Consider the following 17,444-nt stretch of genomic DNA (forward strand, 5'->3'; position numbering starts at 1 on the left):
CTTTAAATATCAGAATCAGAATGAGTAATTTGTTTTCACGGGGATTAAAATGTATCCCTGTGATCCCAAAATGCCACACTTTTCATTTATTTTACCTGTCAAGGATTCTAAATATCTGTTCTAGCGACTCAAAACAAAATAACATTCTTCGCTAAATGGAGTATTTTTTTCAGATTCTGTGTGTGATACTCTACTCTATACAAAAGCAGTAACAGAAGACCCCAAAATGGTAGGTAAGGAACCTTTTTTTCAATTTGTGTTAATATTGTGCTCAGATGGCTATAGTATAAAGCAAGAAAAAAGGAACAAAGTTTTTAGTGATACTTTTCCATGATTATTAACTGCAATATTTTGACTATTTAGAAAAGTTATCACATTCTTAGAATTCCAAAACTGCAAACTTTTATGGAACATAATAACAGAATTGGAAGGGGACTTGGAGGTCTTCTGGTCCAACCCCTTAGTCAAGCAGATGTGTTTCTCGCATTAAATATAAGTCAAAGAGGGGATATAATCATGGAAGGATCAGAACATAAAAAATGAAGAATAGTACCTTATAAACATAAAGCTCATGAATATCATCAGATAGGGTAGTGCCATCATCTCTCATTAATGGTGTAAATGCAAAGCCAAAGAGCTTCTTTTCTCCTTTATCTTTTGCTGCAAAACCAAATCAAATATTTACACACATTTTTAAAATGACAGATTAGGTCCTTAGGTTATCTGTAACAAATGAAAAGTCAATATACTATGGTAGTATAGTGCATATGTATGACTAAAGAAGCCAGAGTTCAAATCCTCACTAAAGCATGCAATTCAGTGGGTGATTCTGGGCTAGTGATTCACAACCTGACATGTCATAAAGTTGCAACAATAAAAAACACTGCTTCCAACCAATTTTATACTTGCGCAGCTATAAGTTAGGTAAGTTCCTGCGACTATTGCTGGTTGACATAGGTGCCATAATTTACATTGTCATATATTTTCAAATTATTTCCTGCTCTATGCACTAATCTAATGAAAACATGCAAAATACGACAATAAGACCTCCTGCAGATATAGAAACTTGGAGATGCTTCTAGTGAGGCGAAAACCAATGCCTGCATTTTTGCAGGGGCAGCTAGATGTGAGATGAGGACTGCCAAAATTTTCTCTGGAAGAAAGAACTGGAGATTGCCCCCATGTACTTTGGACAACTGATTTATATAAACAGACAGCAGAAGCTGTTATTTTTGCAGCCACCTGCAATCAGCTGGAAGTTGCGGATTCAATCATGCTCCAAGCCATAAATGCACCTTTTCAGGACTCAAGGTTCAACGAAACCTCATCTTTTTATTCACTTTGGAGCTTTACCTTTATTACTGTTTTTTTAAGATTGAAAAACCTTCAGAGCCACAGTCACTGGGTGGAATTCTCTTCAATCCATTTTGAAAAGAAAGAACATCGCATCTGTCCAGCTTTGTAAAATCTTTACTTTTTATAATTTCTTATAATATACAGCAAATATTGAAAAATTAAAAATAATATATATAAAAATTTAAAAATACATTGTGGAATAATCTTTTAAATTGAATTGTAAGAGATTTACTTGAGTTACTTCATAAAAATTACAAATGGATCTTAAAAGAATTTCTAGAAAAGAGGAAAAAATATTAAAAGAAAACAGAAGCTGGACAAGGAGAAGGCCTCTTGGGCATAGTAGAGTGGGGCTAAGGCCCAGGCCTCCTTGGCATGGTGGAACAGGAAGAGGGGCCAGGCATTCTGGCACATGGAAGGTTTACATACACTGGAGGGCCCTGTAGCTGGCCTAGGCCTCCCAAAGACTCCTCCATTCCCTGAGGTACCAGGGTTGGGTCGTTGAGTGAAGCAGTCACTTGGGCATCTTGCTTAACAACCACTTCCCTCAATGACCAAGACTCTGTACCAATTGTGGTGATAAGTTGAGGGCTACCTGTATTTTGGTAGGTTTTGGTTATTTGTCTTATCTATTTAATATAATCCTTAATAAAAATTATGTAAAAATATTAACAAGTTATACTCACTGGAACAGTGTCTGAATTCAAAACGGAGGTGAGACCCACGGAATCTGTCAATGGGAATTGGGAGTTTGATGACCTCTCCCCAGCGAGGGCTATTATTATGATAGAGAACAAACGAATGATACATACTTCTATTTGGCTCTCCTGAGCCTAAGCTAATGCAGTCCTAGAAAAAAAAGGACAAGGTAAAAATACTAAAATATTACAGTAAACGTGATACAAGATACTAAGATATTAACAACCTCATGTTAACAATACAAGGATTCTATATATTTTAATTAGTCTGTGTTGTGCATGTAGCCCCTTATGCCAGACTGTGAATTCACATTCCCATGGGAGAGGGAGAGAGAGGGAGAGAGGGAAAGAGAGGGGGGAGGGTCTATCACATGCTCCAGCTCCTTCCTCTACTGGATACAGAACACATTCAGTCTTTAGTCTCCAAAAAAGTATCTGTGGAAAATCTGGTATCCCCACAAAGCTAGAGTAATCCAGGAAACGTAAGTAAAGGATAATTTTGCTTTATGTCAGGTGCAAAAGACCAGGTCCACAAGTGAAGGTTCAATTAAACTGATTTATAGCTAAAGCCTATGCACAGAAATTTCCCAAAGATGCTTTTTAAAAGGCAACTAGACTTTCTTAGTTTATTTCCTTGAAAACATTCTGCTTCTCATCCAAGAAGCTTCTTCAGTTCTGATGGAACGTCAGTCAATTTTTTCCCATTTTTCTCTTCCTTATATTAGAGGCTTAATTTGGCTGGCAGAGAGGGCATGCTCAGACAAGGAATTCCTTATGACTGAGTCCAAGAGAAGGACCTGCTCTGCCATGGCTCCTGCCCTTTGGAATATCTTATCCTCTGAGGTGAGATTGGCTCCCACCCTTTTGACCTCCTGCAAGTCCCTGAAGACCTGGTTCTGTCAAATGGCTTGGGGCCCCAATAAGGGTGCATCATCACACTGGGTGTGGTTGATGAATTAAGAAGCAATTCCATCCCCCCCCCATGTACATCCTGTTCCGTTCCTGATCTTTTTATTTTGATTTTGATTTCCATTTTACTGTTGTAGAAATATTTATCTCTTAGGATTTTAATGTTTTAATGCTGTAAGCCACTCAGAGTCATTTTGATATGAGATGGATGGCAAACAAACAAACAAATAAATAGCTGAATTTTTTATATTAAATTTGGTAACCATTTGCTGAGTTTCAGGTAGGAGAAACAATATCTAACCTAATTTAACAGTATCTAAACAAGCAATAAAAGTAAACTTGTTCAACTTTTTTTAGCTTTGCTTAAATAGCATAAAAAGATATAGTTTGAATGTTATGGCAGGGAGAAAAGAACATACTGAATGAGGTGTCTTGGGGATAATAGGAGCCAATATGGTAAGGGTGTTGCTGTGATATCCTGGTGTCAAGCTGGAACTGCATCACTGTCACATCCTGACTGTCACATCCTGGGGCCAGACTTGGTACATATTTCCCTGGAGACTGAGGCTGGATTATGGGTTCAAGTTGCTAATGTGGAAAACCTCAGAAAAATATTCCAAAATATTTAGTTGACTGAGTCAAAATAAGGACTCACAAAAAGGAAAGGAGTAGAAAGTACAGAAAATGTGTGTGTGTACTTAGCCCAAGGTGGAAACAATAACAGCTTAAGTGTTAAAGCAATTCAGTACATGATCCATAAAGTTAATTACCACAAAACGTTAAGAAGAAGCAAATGAGTGACAATCATGATTATACACAGAAAGCTTTTCTCTGGGTGTTCAGCCTCTTCTCTGGGTTTAAAATCTATTGCTTTGCTCCAACAGGACCATGTGAGCATAATCTAAAATGGTTAAAATGGGTGAATACAAAAACTTAAAAATAAAACATTGTCTCAAAACCTCATAGATAGAAAGATTCTAGTATAATTAGGTAGAAGGCCCTTAAAGTGAAGACAAGATTAATTTCTCTTAAAGGAATTGACAATTGACTATGTATACTTCTATACCCTAATGTGGGTAGGGTGAATTCTTCAATATTATTACAATATTTCAGTGATTTTGGATTTCAGATATAAGAAAAGAGAAGATACAGTTTTTATAATACGCTATGCAATGCAATACCATTTGAAATGTGTGGATTCTCTTGGGAGGGTTATTAGAATTAAACATGCAAATATTGTTTGGTAGTTGGAATCCTCACTGAAATCTGACCACAGTGTAAAATGGAGGAAAACTATGTTACGTTTCCATAAACGTTTTGGTGAAAAGATGGAAAAGTGATGTAATAATAAATTAAATGGTCCATCTAAGAAACAGAGTTGGTGCTAGATATTTTGGGATAGAAAATAGAGCAGATTAAATCATGCAAAAGAATCTTAAATCATAACATACCAGTGAAATAAGCAATTTTTCTAGCTGGAAAGCCTATTTTTTTTGTTTTAGTTCATCAGTAATTTAAAATAAAGATTTGATTAAGAATTTCAACTCTTCCACATACTGTATAAAAGATTTTGAATTTTAAAGAATTTAAACCTAACAATGACAGAAATACATTGAATAAAGTATGTAAATATTTACACCTTTAGAATCTCTCCATCTGCATACAGAACGTACATAGTTACTTCTATGTTCTTTTGAACACTTTTTCCACCTCTCTCAAAGTCTCCTTTCTCTAAAGTCAGGTACAAATCATTTCGTATATCACCTACGTATAAGGAGAGAAAATGCTTTTAGAAAAGAGCACATAGTAAATTATTCTTATGGACAAGCCAATGATATTTTGTTCACTATTCTGATAAGATATCAACTCATTCCAATTGTAAAATGAATAGTTAATAAAAATGAACATTTAATATCAGTGTATTATATTTGATGGCTATTGGTAATAATTTATGGAGTCTGAAAATAGGAAACCAGTTATGAGACAAAGGAGAGGGAGAGGACATGAGGTAAGATTTTTCAAATTCCTTTTAAATTATCTAGTTAACAAATAAACGGTCAAATCATTCAAGATTGTTCTATTTCCACATTGATAGCTAATTATAAACAGTTGTAGACAATAAAGTCAATACTCTAACTTTTACTGCATACATTCTCCCATCCTCTCTGTAGGACAGGTTTACCCAGCTGTTTTTTTCAAGCAACTATAGTGCTTAAAAGTACTTAAAAGTTAGTGAATCCTTTTGAATTTTCAATATTTCTGCATAAATATAACTGAAAAATGATTTATTTCCTATACCACAAGTTCTAAAACTAGATAATGAGAACTCGATTAAACAAATATATCAAAAACATTATACTTATTCATTAATTTATTGAGGAAAATGATCTTAAATTGCGTATTTGTATGTAGCATAAGTATATGAACTCTAGGATTACCAGTCTGTTTGAAGGGGGAATTAGAGACAAGCGTTTTAATCAAAGGTCTTTCTTACATTTGCAAATGGCACTATTTATGCGACCACTGTCAGGAAAACACTGAACAACAATGAGGTGCATGGCAGGGTTGCAAAAAGAAAGCCACTACCCTCCCAAAAGGACATTGCTGCTACTACACATGCTCCAGGTTTGGCTTATGGTCACTCACACTCTCACAGCGCTGGTCAACAGCCATATTCAACCAAACACAGCTGGTTGTTTGTAATATCATGGAGACCCAATGAATTTAAAGTAAGCAAACCTTTACCATTACAATATAAATTTGCTTTCTTTGCACGTGCACACACACACACACACAAACTCAAACACTCACCCATCCATATTTACCCACATCCTTCTCAACTAGGCTGGCAAGCATTAGCCAGAGGGAAACTGCCAAGTCTAGATCCAAAGACAACTGAAAGACTGGGCAGGTTTCAAGACCTTTTATCCCTCCAAATCCTTGCTTTGTAGATTCACAAGACTGGCAGCTATCCTTGCTTTGTGAATTTTCTAGATATGGGATGCATACAAAGGATAGAGGGAGATAGTTGGCACTAAGAAGACATCTGAAACCTGATGCATGACTTGGCTTTCAGTCAAATTCCTAAGGCTGTTTTAGAAACAGTTATTTGTACAAACCAAGAGGGCTTCAGAATCAACCATATGTTAACAAAACACCTATCAGTAAAATCTGTATCGTTTCGTGTAGTGTGTCTTGTACTAATAGACTCCATGACACCCTAACGTATGTGTTAGGTCCGTTTTGTCTATTAGACTTTTAAATTTTGTCCTCCCGTCTTTCATCTGTTCGATGGTAATTAACATAACAAAGTTTATACTCCTTTCCTAACGTATTATTTCTTTGTATTATTATTTATATTTATTATGATCACCCATTCCAAAAGACTCTGAGCAGATTACAAGAGCAAAATATACACTTAAAACCAGGGCTTTTTTTTCTCATAGTACCACCCAGAACGGAGTTCCGGCACCTTTTTTGGATGGAACCTTGTAGAATAGGCAAGGCAGGTTGTATGACATGTATGAGTTCCGGCACCTTTTTTTGTTTTAGAAAAAAAGCACTGCTTAAAACATTAAAAATGTAACAAACTACAAGATTAAAAAAACACTCATAGCACTTTTTTAAAAACTGCAACCGCTCTACAAACACAGTAGCTCCCAGCCTGGAACAGTTAGATGCCTAAAGCCTTACACTAGATTGCTTTTATATGAATGTTATCTATGTGCCAATTCAGGGAAGTAGCTTAGCTTCTGGGAGATGAAGCACCAGAATCAAAGACTGAATCTGGCTGAACATGAGTAAAACCATTATTTAGGCAATAAGGATAGTGAAATAGTTATTTCTGTGCCATGGTTGCATTGGCTGAAAGCCACCTAGTGGATCTGTTTAGAGTGACTTATTTCCTGCTGGCAGGTGGCTGGACTACCTGCAGGCTGTAGTGAGGAATATTCATGCTACCTGGCAGATAAAGTCACTCAGATTCATCCAGATTTAGACTTTAACTGGGCAGGAAGAAGTGAATTGTGAGATTATGTGGACTGAATTTGTTTGCATGATTCCTGATGAGGTGGACAAGGTCTTCCAAACTGTCATCTTGACCATCTGTTTGTTAGAGATTGGCCTCCTCTGGGGTCCAGGTGGCCTTGGAAGTGACCAAATCATTGGTTCATGCAATGGTATGGTCTTCTAAAGGAGGATAAGATCCCTCCCTCTTGAAGGCAGTGGTGGTACATCCACTTCTTAAGAGGTCATCACTGGCCCATCCTATTCTGGACAATTACAGTCCAGTTTCCAATCTTCCTTTTGTGGAGAAGGCTGTAGGCTAGTAGGCTAAGTGAGTCCTTGCTTTATTACAGGATGCTAAGAGCAGGGCTTTTTTTCAGCCGGAACGCGGCGGAACCGCGTTCCGGCACCTTTTTCCGGATTTCCGCACAGGCGCAGGAGGCGCGCGGGGGCGTGGCCAGGGGAGGGAGGTGAGTTCCACCACCTTTTCTCCGAGAAAAAAAGCCCTGGCTAAGAGACTGTGACTTTATCTTCTTTCTTGTCCTTATGCTACATTAGTGGTATTCAAGCCATCTGCTTTATTAAGTGATGCTTAATAGGCTGTGACTTTGTTTTCCTCCATTATTGAAAATACTTCTAAAGATAGCATGGCACTAACAGAATCAAATGTGTTTCTATACATTTAAATTTGAAACATCCAATTACATGTCGTAACTGAAAAATGAAAATACCTGCAAATTGCAAGGGAGTTATCTGCAAATTATATAACACATTAACAGAAAATTAAGTGTCTGTACATAGTGCCAAAGCATTTCCATCAAACTCAAGTAGTTTTCAAAATATCATAAAATATTTAATAATGTATTAATGTAAATTAATTTACTATTTTGAAACCTGTTTTAAGAGAATATATGACAACTAATATTCCATGTCAAAAATATCACTTAATTAGAACTGTATTCTAGAAAATGAGTAAAATATAAATGTAGAACTGCCTGGCTAAAACTGGAAGAATCTCCTTTCTTTAGAGAAAATTTATGTATATTATAATTTCACAATAAACAATGAATGGTCTTCCATGGAATTTTAAATAAAATATAACAAATTGTTTCTTATATTACTATTTGTCATTAGGTAATTTACGAAAACATAAATAGGTCTCGGTTTCAGCGTTTAACTAAACTAAATGTTTTCATTCAATACAGTTGCCAATATTTCATAGTGTATCAAATACATATAATTAGTAGAGTCCATCAGTTATATCATTGTTTTACTGTTCTAGAAATTGGAAAATGATTCATTTTGAAACAATGGAAATGCAAAATTTCATGAAGTATCCTATTAAAGCAGAAAACTTCTTTTTCAAAAAACAGAATGGGCCATCTCCTGCATTTTGGAAATGTACCAATGTCAGAATACAAAAGTGCAAAATATTGCTTGATATTGAAACCAGCAGTTTCATTCTTAAAACAAAGTTAATAAAATTTCTCACTCAAATGTTTTGGAATAAAACATTTCTCACAATGTTATATTGTCCTTTAATATAAAATTAATGTAGTACAAAGCAACAATATAATGAAATACTAAACATAAACAAATTCAATTCAATTTTATCTGTCACTGCCCTTTACATTAATTAAAAATCTTCCTTGTACTAAAATTCTATACTGACAGAGAACAAAAAATGCATTTGGAAATACGTAACAACTACCTTTTTTTAACCTTTTATAATTGCTAATTGTAATATTTTTATTGATAGTGGAGTTGTTTTCTTGAAATGCTAAAAGAAGATGAAATGTTTCAATAAGGAATCAAAATAATGGAAATGTTTGTTTGCTGAAAAGCTGATACATGATCAAAATTATTTTGAAGCCATTTTCGTTCTGAAAGCAGTATTCCATACAGCATTAAGAACTGTTACTTCATGTTGAAATTCTGTAAGGCTCGCAAAAGGGGTTACATGAGTAACATAATCCTTACTAATACAAGCTTTCTTAACACTAATGCATACCTGGGACTTAAAACCAAATCAGGCATGTGGAGAGCTAGCAAAAAGAGCCATACATTGTATATATGCATTCATTCCTAATTTAAGACTGACTTCTAAAACATGCTCAAATCATCTAAAGTAACATCTAGAAAAAAAACCCTGCTGCATTAAAAATTCATCCCCAGTCTTCAAACGTAAGTAGAACAGCAAGCATTATCAAGTTACAATTGGAGTTATAATTCTACATAAGTTATAAGGAGGGGTTTCATTGGGGAAAAAACTAAAAAGGACATTCCTGTATAAGCTTTAGTTCTGTCAAGTTATTTTTAGTAAAATATACTATTTACAATTAAATCACTCAGCTACATCTTTTATTTAATATTTATTTTATAACACTATTTACATTGATAAAGATCAGCATTCAATAAGTGCTATAAATGGAACTTTCATTCACTTACCAGGCATGATCACATCTGGGAATCCTACTTTTCTTGTAATAGACACCCCTCTGTTAAAGATAATAGGATATTCTCTTCGAATTTGTTCCATTTCTCCACGGAGAAGCTGAAGAGAAATTATAAGTCCTGAAAAAATGGAGCAAAATTAGATCCTTATAGTTCAATTTACTATGAAACAAATAAAAAATATAATGTACCAGAATTATGTTAAAGACAACATAATACTATCAGAAAATAGGAATTATTATATTTTTATGTTGAAGATTCTCTGGGCAGCATAAAATAATATAAGAGATTGTCCTCTTCAACACAGTGGAAACAGCAGTACAAAGCAATTCTAGTTGTGTATTTGTTCAGAGGAGATGGGCAACACCTGCAAATGTTAATGCCAAGTGACAAGACACAAAGAGCCTATCCTATACCATTTTATCAAGTGGGAAGATCTTTTTTATACTTATCAGAAACACCTTCAAATTATAGACATAACATTCAATGCTGAGCAAGTAAAATAGATATAGAATAAGTCATAAAAATATAATATGTGTAAAAAGTATTAAAATAAACGGAATTAAAACTAAATGACTTTCGTCCAGTATTGGCCACTTCCCACAAGTGGGAAGATGTTAGTAGGACAAAGTGGTGTACAGATATACAGGTCTTAAACCAAGAAAGGTTTAAGTAAAAGCTAGCACCCTGAACTGTACTCATAAGCCAAGTGGTAACAATACAGTTCTCAAAAGAACAGTACTATATTGATAAGAATAATTATATAACGATATATATTAATATATTAACAATACATAGTAATATATATTAACACTAATACATATTAATGATATGATATATGTATTTATATCTGATAAAACTATACAAATAGAAATAAAGGTGTATCAATTAAATTAGAATATACAATAATGTAGATAGTTTAAAACCTAGGCAGTGCTAATTATAAGAGAAATAATGGAATAGCAAAAGGGAAGTCATTTTACAATAAAAATAATAAACTTGACCTACAGTATAAAAACTAAAAATAATATATAACTAATTAAATTGAATAAAATTAAGCCACATTCAATATAAAAGTCAAACAGGTCGGTTACTGAGGCAGTCAAAATGCCACAATTGTCCAATCAGAATAAAAAAATCTGCTATTCCTCATAACTGAAAAGTTTAAGTCTAGATTTAAAACCTAAAACTTTTTCTGCCATCATAAGAGTACGAGGGCGACAACTCTGGGACTAAATCAATCCCGAAGTTGCTGTTAGAGTAACAGGAACAACAAAGTGCCAAGGAGGCTGGTTGAGTAGATTTTAAGTGTATATAAAATAAGGTATATAAAAAATAGTATTGCTTTATCTGCATTTAGTTAATATAATTACTCTAAACAATAGATGGCATAAAGAATTTGGAAGCATGAGGGCTTTTGATCTGATACTTTAACAAAGATGAAAATTGATTTTAAGAACTTGATATTCTGTGATCTTCTCCAATTTTTTCTTTTCTATTCTACTATCCCCTGTTACTGCCACATCATCCACACTTTCTTATTTTCAGTCAGTTATCAATACGTTTAACAATACGCAGGTGTCACAGCCAATTTTACAGATGAGTGTTAATTGTCGATGTAGTAATTAGACTTTTGCTTCTGAAAATGAATGTCAAGCAAGTGCTTCAAGCTGGTCCTATTTTGCAACACACAATGCTATTATAATTAATAACAGAATTCTTGCCATTGTGCATCACAGTTTCCTTACATGCACCTCTTATGCTAGGTATTGATTTGCTTCAAACCTAATAATCTAAATATGTCCTGGGAGAAAGGACAAGTTCTTTTTCTTCTCAAGGATGTTAGCAGCACACCCTGCAAATTTCCCACTCTCGTCATCCTTTCTTGCATGCTATACTCTCTGTATTCCCCTCCTTGCCAGATAAATATGCAAATATGTTTGGGAGAGGAGGAAGCAACCTATAAGCAGGTACAATACATTCCTCATTGAACATGTGACATCGACGTGAAGCCAGAAATATAAATCCCTGGTAAGAGGAATGAATATTTCACGTCTACTAACAATTAGCAATGCTGAAGAGGTTACTGGATATTTTTTTTTTAAAAAAAGGCTTTTTTGTTCTGCAAAATCCCCAGCATCTGTACTTACATTTTTATACACAATAAAGATAATTCCTTGAGGACTGTTCATGACCACAGGCTCTAAAATATGAACTATGTGGCAAGTATAATGTTTTCATTGCCAAAGAAAATATGTATCTTTAAAAGAGCTAAAATAAAATATTACCATAATTTGAACTGGGTGCTGTATATTTGGTGCTCGACTTGCGAATTATATTTTCATGGATCTGATACCATTCATTCTCATTGTTGCACCTGAAAAGTAGAGTCAATGTTATTTGCCATTGTCAATGAAATTAAATATGCACATAATTACACAGGGAAGAAATTAAACTATTTACAACTAAATGAGAAGCATTACAGAATAGAATCTTATATAAGATTAAGTGAATATCTAAGATGATGCACCTTAATAAGAAAAAATTTGCTTTCACTGAAAATTTCATTATTGTATATTTGAAATCCATTAGCAGCTTCTTGATATATCTCAATGCCTGATGTTGCGTTTCTACTATGTCTATATAATCATACTAGTTAAGAAAATGGTGCTCTTTACATATCTTATATTCCTATTTGAGAATGTAAAAGGATGGTATCAGAGCTTAATATTCATGGATCATAATAAAAGTTGAAATTATGAATAAATAAAGGAATAATTACGCATTCAATTAGATGATGACATTTGAAATAAAAAATTAATACTACTGTACAAGGAACTTATACACACACACAGACATATAGTGTGTGTGTGTGGGGGGGGGTTGGGTTATATACCCATGTTTCCCCGAAAATAAGACCTTATTTTTTATTTGCCTCCCAAAGAGGCACCAGGTCTTATTTCCGGGGGGGTGGGTGTCTTTTCCACTCACTTTGCCGCAGCGGCAGCCCCACCCAGCTGGCCCACTTCTTCTGTGGCAGAAGGAAATGTATTTTGGGGATAGGTCTTACTTTCGGGAAAACACGGTATGTTATGTTATTGCAGCATGTCTGAGTCCATAGGATAAAAGATTAGAGTTCTCAACCCTCTTGTCAATCAAATCTCTGTGGGAACAGCATTCTAGAGGGCGGTTGCTGTGACAGAAAAGGCTCTCTTTTTGAGTCCCATCAGATGGTATTCTTTTGTAAATGAAACCCAAAGTATGCCTCTTCTGCCAGACCTAATGGCAGACTAAGATCTCACTTAAGGGATAAAGCTGAAATATCCACCTCCTCTTCATCTGCCATGGTTTAAATTTTTATTTTTTCTTTCCCAGAATGTGACAACTCCTTTACACCTCGCTCCATCGCCTGCTTTGTGTGTGGTAGCACTTTTTGCAACCATCTAACTTTTAGGGAGTGGTTTATATGGCATTCTCTCTGCAGCCATGGTATGTAAAAGAAACAGGGTGCCCACATTTTCTGTTAAATTAGAGAAAAAAATGAGAAAAAATTAAATCTATAGTGCTATCTCCCGGCATTGAGGTCTGTGACTAGAAAAATCAGCCTTTTCTTTCCTCTCCTCTTTTTCAGAGATATACTAATCTTATAAAAGTGGAATACATGAAGTCCACACTTAACAACCACAAATGCCACTTGTAAATCCATCTCTAAACAATTAGGTCNCAATTGTTTTGTGGATAGTCATTTTAGACATAGCAAAGCACATCACACAGAACATGATTATCTGAGGTACTGTGGGATTGCATACACAATCCAGGCAAAACAGATAATCTGAAAATTTAAAACAGGAGGGCAGAAAGTAGACAAGCTACCATTAATTGTATTGTTTCAAATATGAGGAAAGGATTGCATAATAAAGAAATTATTATTATTTATATTTATTATGATCACCCATTCCAAAAGACTCTGAGCAGATTACAAGAGCAAAATATACACTTAAAACCAGGGCTTTTTTTTCTCATAGTACCACCCAGAACGGAGTTCTGGCACCTTTTTTGGATGGAACCTTGTAGAATAGGCAAGGCAGGTTGTATGACATGTGTGAGTTCCGGCACCTTTTTTTGTTTTAGAAAAAAAGCACTGCTTAAAACATTAAAAATGTAACAAACTACAAGATTAAAAAAACACTCATAACACTTTTTTAAAAACTGCAACCGCTCTACAAACACAGTAGCTCCCAGCCTGGAACAGTTAGATGCCTAAAGCCTTACACTAGATTGCTTTTATATGAATGTTATCTATGTGCCAATTCAGGAAAGTAGCTTAGCTTCTGGGAGATGAAGCACCAGAATCAAAGATTGAATCTGGCTGAACATGAGTAAATCCATTATTTAGGCAATAAGGATAGTGAAATAGTTATTTCTGTGCCATGGTTGCATTGGCTGAAAGCCACCTAGTGGATCTGTTTAGAGTGACTTATTTCCTGCTGGCAGGTGGCTGGACTACCTGCAGGCTGTAGTGAGGAATATTCATGCTACCTGGCAGATAAAGTCACTCAGATTCATCCAGATTTAGACTTTAACTGGGCAGGAAGAAGTGAATTGTGAGATTATGTGGACTGAATTTGTTTGCATGATTCCTGATGAGGTGGACAAGGTCTTCCAAACTGTCATCTTGACCATCTGTTTGTTAGAGATTGGCCCCCTCTGGGGTCCAGGTGGCCTTGGAAGTGACCAAATCATTGGTTCATGCAATGGTATGGTCTTCTAAAGGAGGATAAGATCCCTCCCTCTTGAAGTGGTACATCCACTTCTTAAGAGGTCATCACTGGCCCATCCTATTCTGGACAATTACAGTCCAGTTTCCAATCTTTCTTTTGTGGAGAAGGCTGTGGGCTAGTAGGCTAAGTGAGTCCTTGCTTTATTACAGGATGCTAAGAGACTGTGACTTTATCTTCTTTCTTGTCCTTATGCTATATTAATGGTACTCAAGCCATCTGCTTTATTAAGTGATGCTTAATAGGCTGTGACTTTGTCTTCCTCCATTATTGAAAATACTTCTAAAGAAAGCATGGCACTAACAGAATCAAATGTGTTTCTATACATTTAAATTTGAAACATCCAATTACACGTCGTAACTGAAAAATGAAAATACCTGCAAATCGCAAGGGAATTATCTGCAAATTATATAACACATTAACAGAAAATAAAGTGTCTGTACATAGTGCCAAAGCATTTCCATCAAACTCAAGTAGTTTTCAAAATATCATAAAATATTTAATAATGTATTAATGTAGATTAATTTACTATTTTGAAACCTGTTTTAAGAGAATATATGACAACTAATGTTCCATGTCAAAAATATCACTTAATTAGAACTGTATTCTAGAAAATGAGTAAAATATAAATGTAGAACTGCCTGGCTAAAACTGGAAGAATCTCCTTTCTTTAGAGAAAATTTATGTATATTATAATTTCACAATAAACAATGAATGGTCTTCCATGGAATTTTAAATAAAATATAACAAATTGTTTCCTATATTACTATTTGTCATTAGGTAATTTACAAAAACGTAAATAGGTCTCGGTTTCAACGTTTAACTAAACTAAATGTTTTCATTCAATACAGTTGCCAATATTTCATAGTGTATCAAATACATATAATTAGTAGAGTCCATCAGTTATATCATTGTTTTACTGTTCTAGAAATTGGAAAATGATTCATTTTGAAACAATGGAAATGCAAAATTTCATGAAGTATCCTATTAAAGCAGAAAACTTCTTTTTCAAAAAACAGAATGGGCCATCTCCTGCATTTTGGAAATGTACCAATGTCAGAATACGAAAGTGCAAAATATTGCTTGATATTGAAACCAGCAGTTTCATTCTTAAAACAAAGTTAATAAAATTTCTCACTCAAATGTTTTGGAATAAAACATCTCTCACAATGTTATATTGTCCTTTAATATAAAATTAATGTAGTACAAAGCAACAATATAATGAAATACTAAACATAAACAAATTCAATTCAATTTTATCTGTCACTGCCCTTTATATTAATTAAAAATCTTCCTTGTACTAAAATTCTATACTGACAGAGAACAAAAAATGCATTTGGAAATATGTAACAAGTACCTTTTTTTAACCTTTTATAATTGCTAATTGTAATATTTTTATTGATACTGGAGTTGTTTTCTTGAAATGCTAAAAGAAGATGAAATGTTTCAATAAGGAATCAAAATAATGGAAATGTTTGTTTGCTGAAAAGCTGATACATGATCAAAATTATTTTGAAGCCATTTTCGTTCTGAAAGCAGTATTCCATACAGCATTAAGAACTGTTACTTCATGTTGAAATTCTCTAAGGCTCACAAAAGGGGTTACATGAGTAACATAATCCTTACTAATACAAGCTTTCTTAACACTAATGCATACCTGGGACTTAAAACCAAATCAGGCATGTGGAGAGCTAGCAAAAAGAGCCATACATTGTATATATGCATTCATTCCTAATTTAAGACTGACTTCTAAAACATGCTCAAATCATCTAAAGTAACATCTAGAAAAAAAACCTGCTGCATTAAAAATTCATCCCCAGACTTCAAACGTAAGTAGAACAGCAAGCATTATCAAGTTACAATTGGAGTTATAATTCTACATAAGTTATAAGGAGGGGTTTCATTGGGGAAAAACTAAAAAGGACATTCCTGTATAAGCTTTAGTTCTGTCAAGTTATTTTTAGTAAAATATACTATTTACAATTAAATCACTCAGCTACATCTTTTATTTAATATTTATTTTATAACACTATTTACATTGATAAAGATCAGCATTCAATAAGTGCTATAAATGGAACTTTCATTCACTTACCAGGCATGATCACATCTGGGAATCCTACTTTTCTTGTAATAGACACCCCTCTGTTAAAGATAATAGGATATTCTCTTCGAATTTGTTCCATTTCTCCACGGAGAAGCTGAAGAGAAATTATAAGTCCTGAAAAAATGGAGCAAAATTAGATCCTTATAGTTCAATTTACTATGAAACAAATAAAAAATATAATGTACCAGAATTATGTTAAAGACAACATAATACTATCAGAGAATAGGAATTATTATATTTTTATGTTGAAGATTCTCTGGGCAGCATAAAATAATATAAGAGATTGTCCTCTTCAACACAGTGGAAACAGCAGTACAAAGCAATTCTAGTTGTGTATTTGTTCAGAGCAGATGGGCAACACCTGCAAATGTTAATGCCAAGTGACAAGACACAAAGAGCCTATCCTACACCATTTTATCAAGTGGGAAGATCTTTTTTATACTTATCAGAAACACCTTCAAATTATAGACATAACATTCAATGCTGAGCAAGTAAAATAGATATAGAATAAGTCATAAAAATATAATATGTGTAAAAAGTATTAAAATAAACGGAATTAAAACTAAATGACTTTCGTCCAGTATTGGCCACTTCCCACAAGTGGGAAGATGTTAGTAGGACAAAGTGGTGTACAGATATACAGGTCTTAAACCAAGAAAGGTTTAAGTAAAAGCTAGCACCCTGAATTGTACTCATAAGCCAAGTGGTAACAATACAGTTCTCAAAAGAACAGTACTATATTGATAAGAATAATTATATAACAATATATATTAATATATTAACAATACATAGTAATATATATTAACACTAATACATATTAATGATATGATATGATATGATATATGTATTTATATCTGATAAAACTATACAAATAGAAATAAAGGTGTATCAATTAAATTAGAATATACAATAATGTAGATAATTTAAAACCTAGGCAGTGCTATCATGCTGCGGCGGTTGGGTGGGTTGGGAGTGGGAGGCACTGTGATGCGGTGGTTCTCCTCCTTCCTCACCGACCGTACGCAGTCTGTATTGGCAGGGGGACAGAGGTCGACCCCAAGGCCCCTAACCTGTGGGGTCCCACAGGGGTCGGTCCTCTCTCCGCTTCTGTTCAATATTTATGTGAAGCCGCTGGGGGAG

General features: G+C 34.4%; 1 protein-coding gene across 1 annotated transcript in view; it reads right to left on the minus strand.

Moving 5' to 3' along the window:
* Positions 1-17,444, minus strand: part of LOC107285855 (dedicator of cytokinesis protein 3-like) — a gene marked incomplete at its 3' end in the record, with an annotated part of 177,306 nt that overhangs the window by 49,194 nt on the left and 110,668 nt on the right. The window contains exons 15-18 of the mRNA XM_015814120.1: positions 16,293-16,418; positions 4,603-4,727; positions 2,043-2,205; positions 554-660 (exon numbers count right to left, since the gene is read on the minus strand). Of these exons, the coding sequence (XP_015669606.1) occupies positions 554-660; positions 2,043-2,205; positions 4,603-4,727; positions 16,293-16,418 (521 nt within the window). The remainder of the gene's footprint in view (positions 1-553; positions 661-2,042; positions 2,206-4,602; positions 4,728-16,292; positions 16,419-17,444) is intronic.

Source organism: Protobothrops mucrosquamatus, unplaced genomic scaffold (genome assembly GCF_001527695.2).
Source record: "Protobothrops mucrosquamatus isolate PMUCROS unplaced genomic scaffold, P.Mucros_1.0 scaffold_82, whole genome shotgun sequence".
NCBI lineage: Eukaryota > Metazoa > Chordata > Lepidosauria > Squamata > Viperidae > Protobothrops > Protobothrops mucrosquamatus.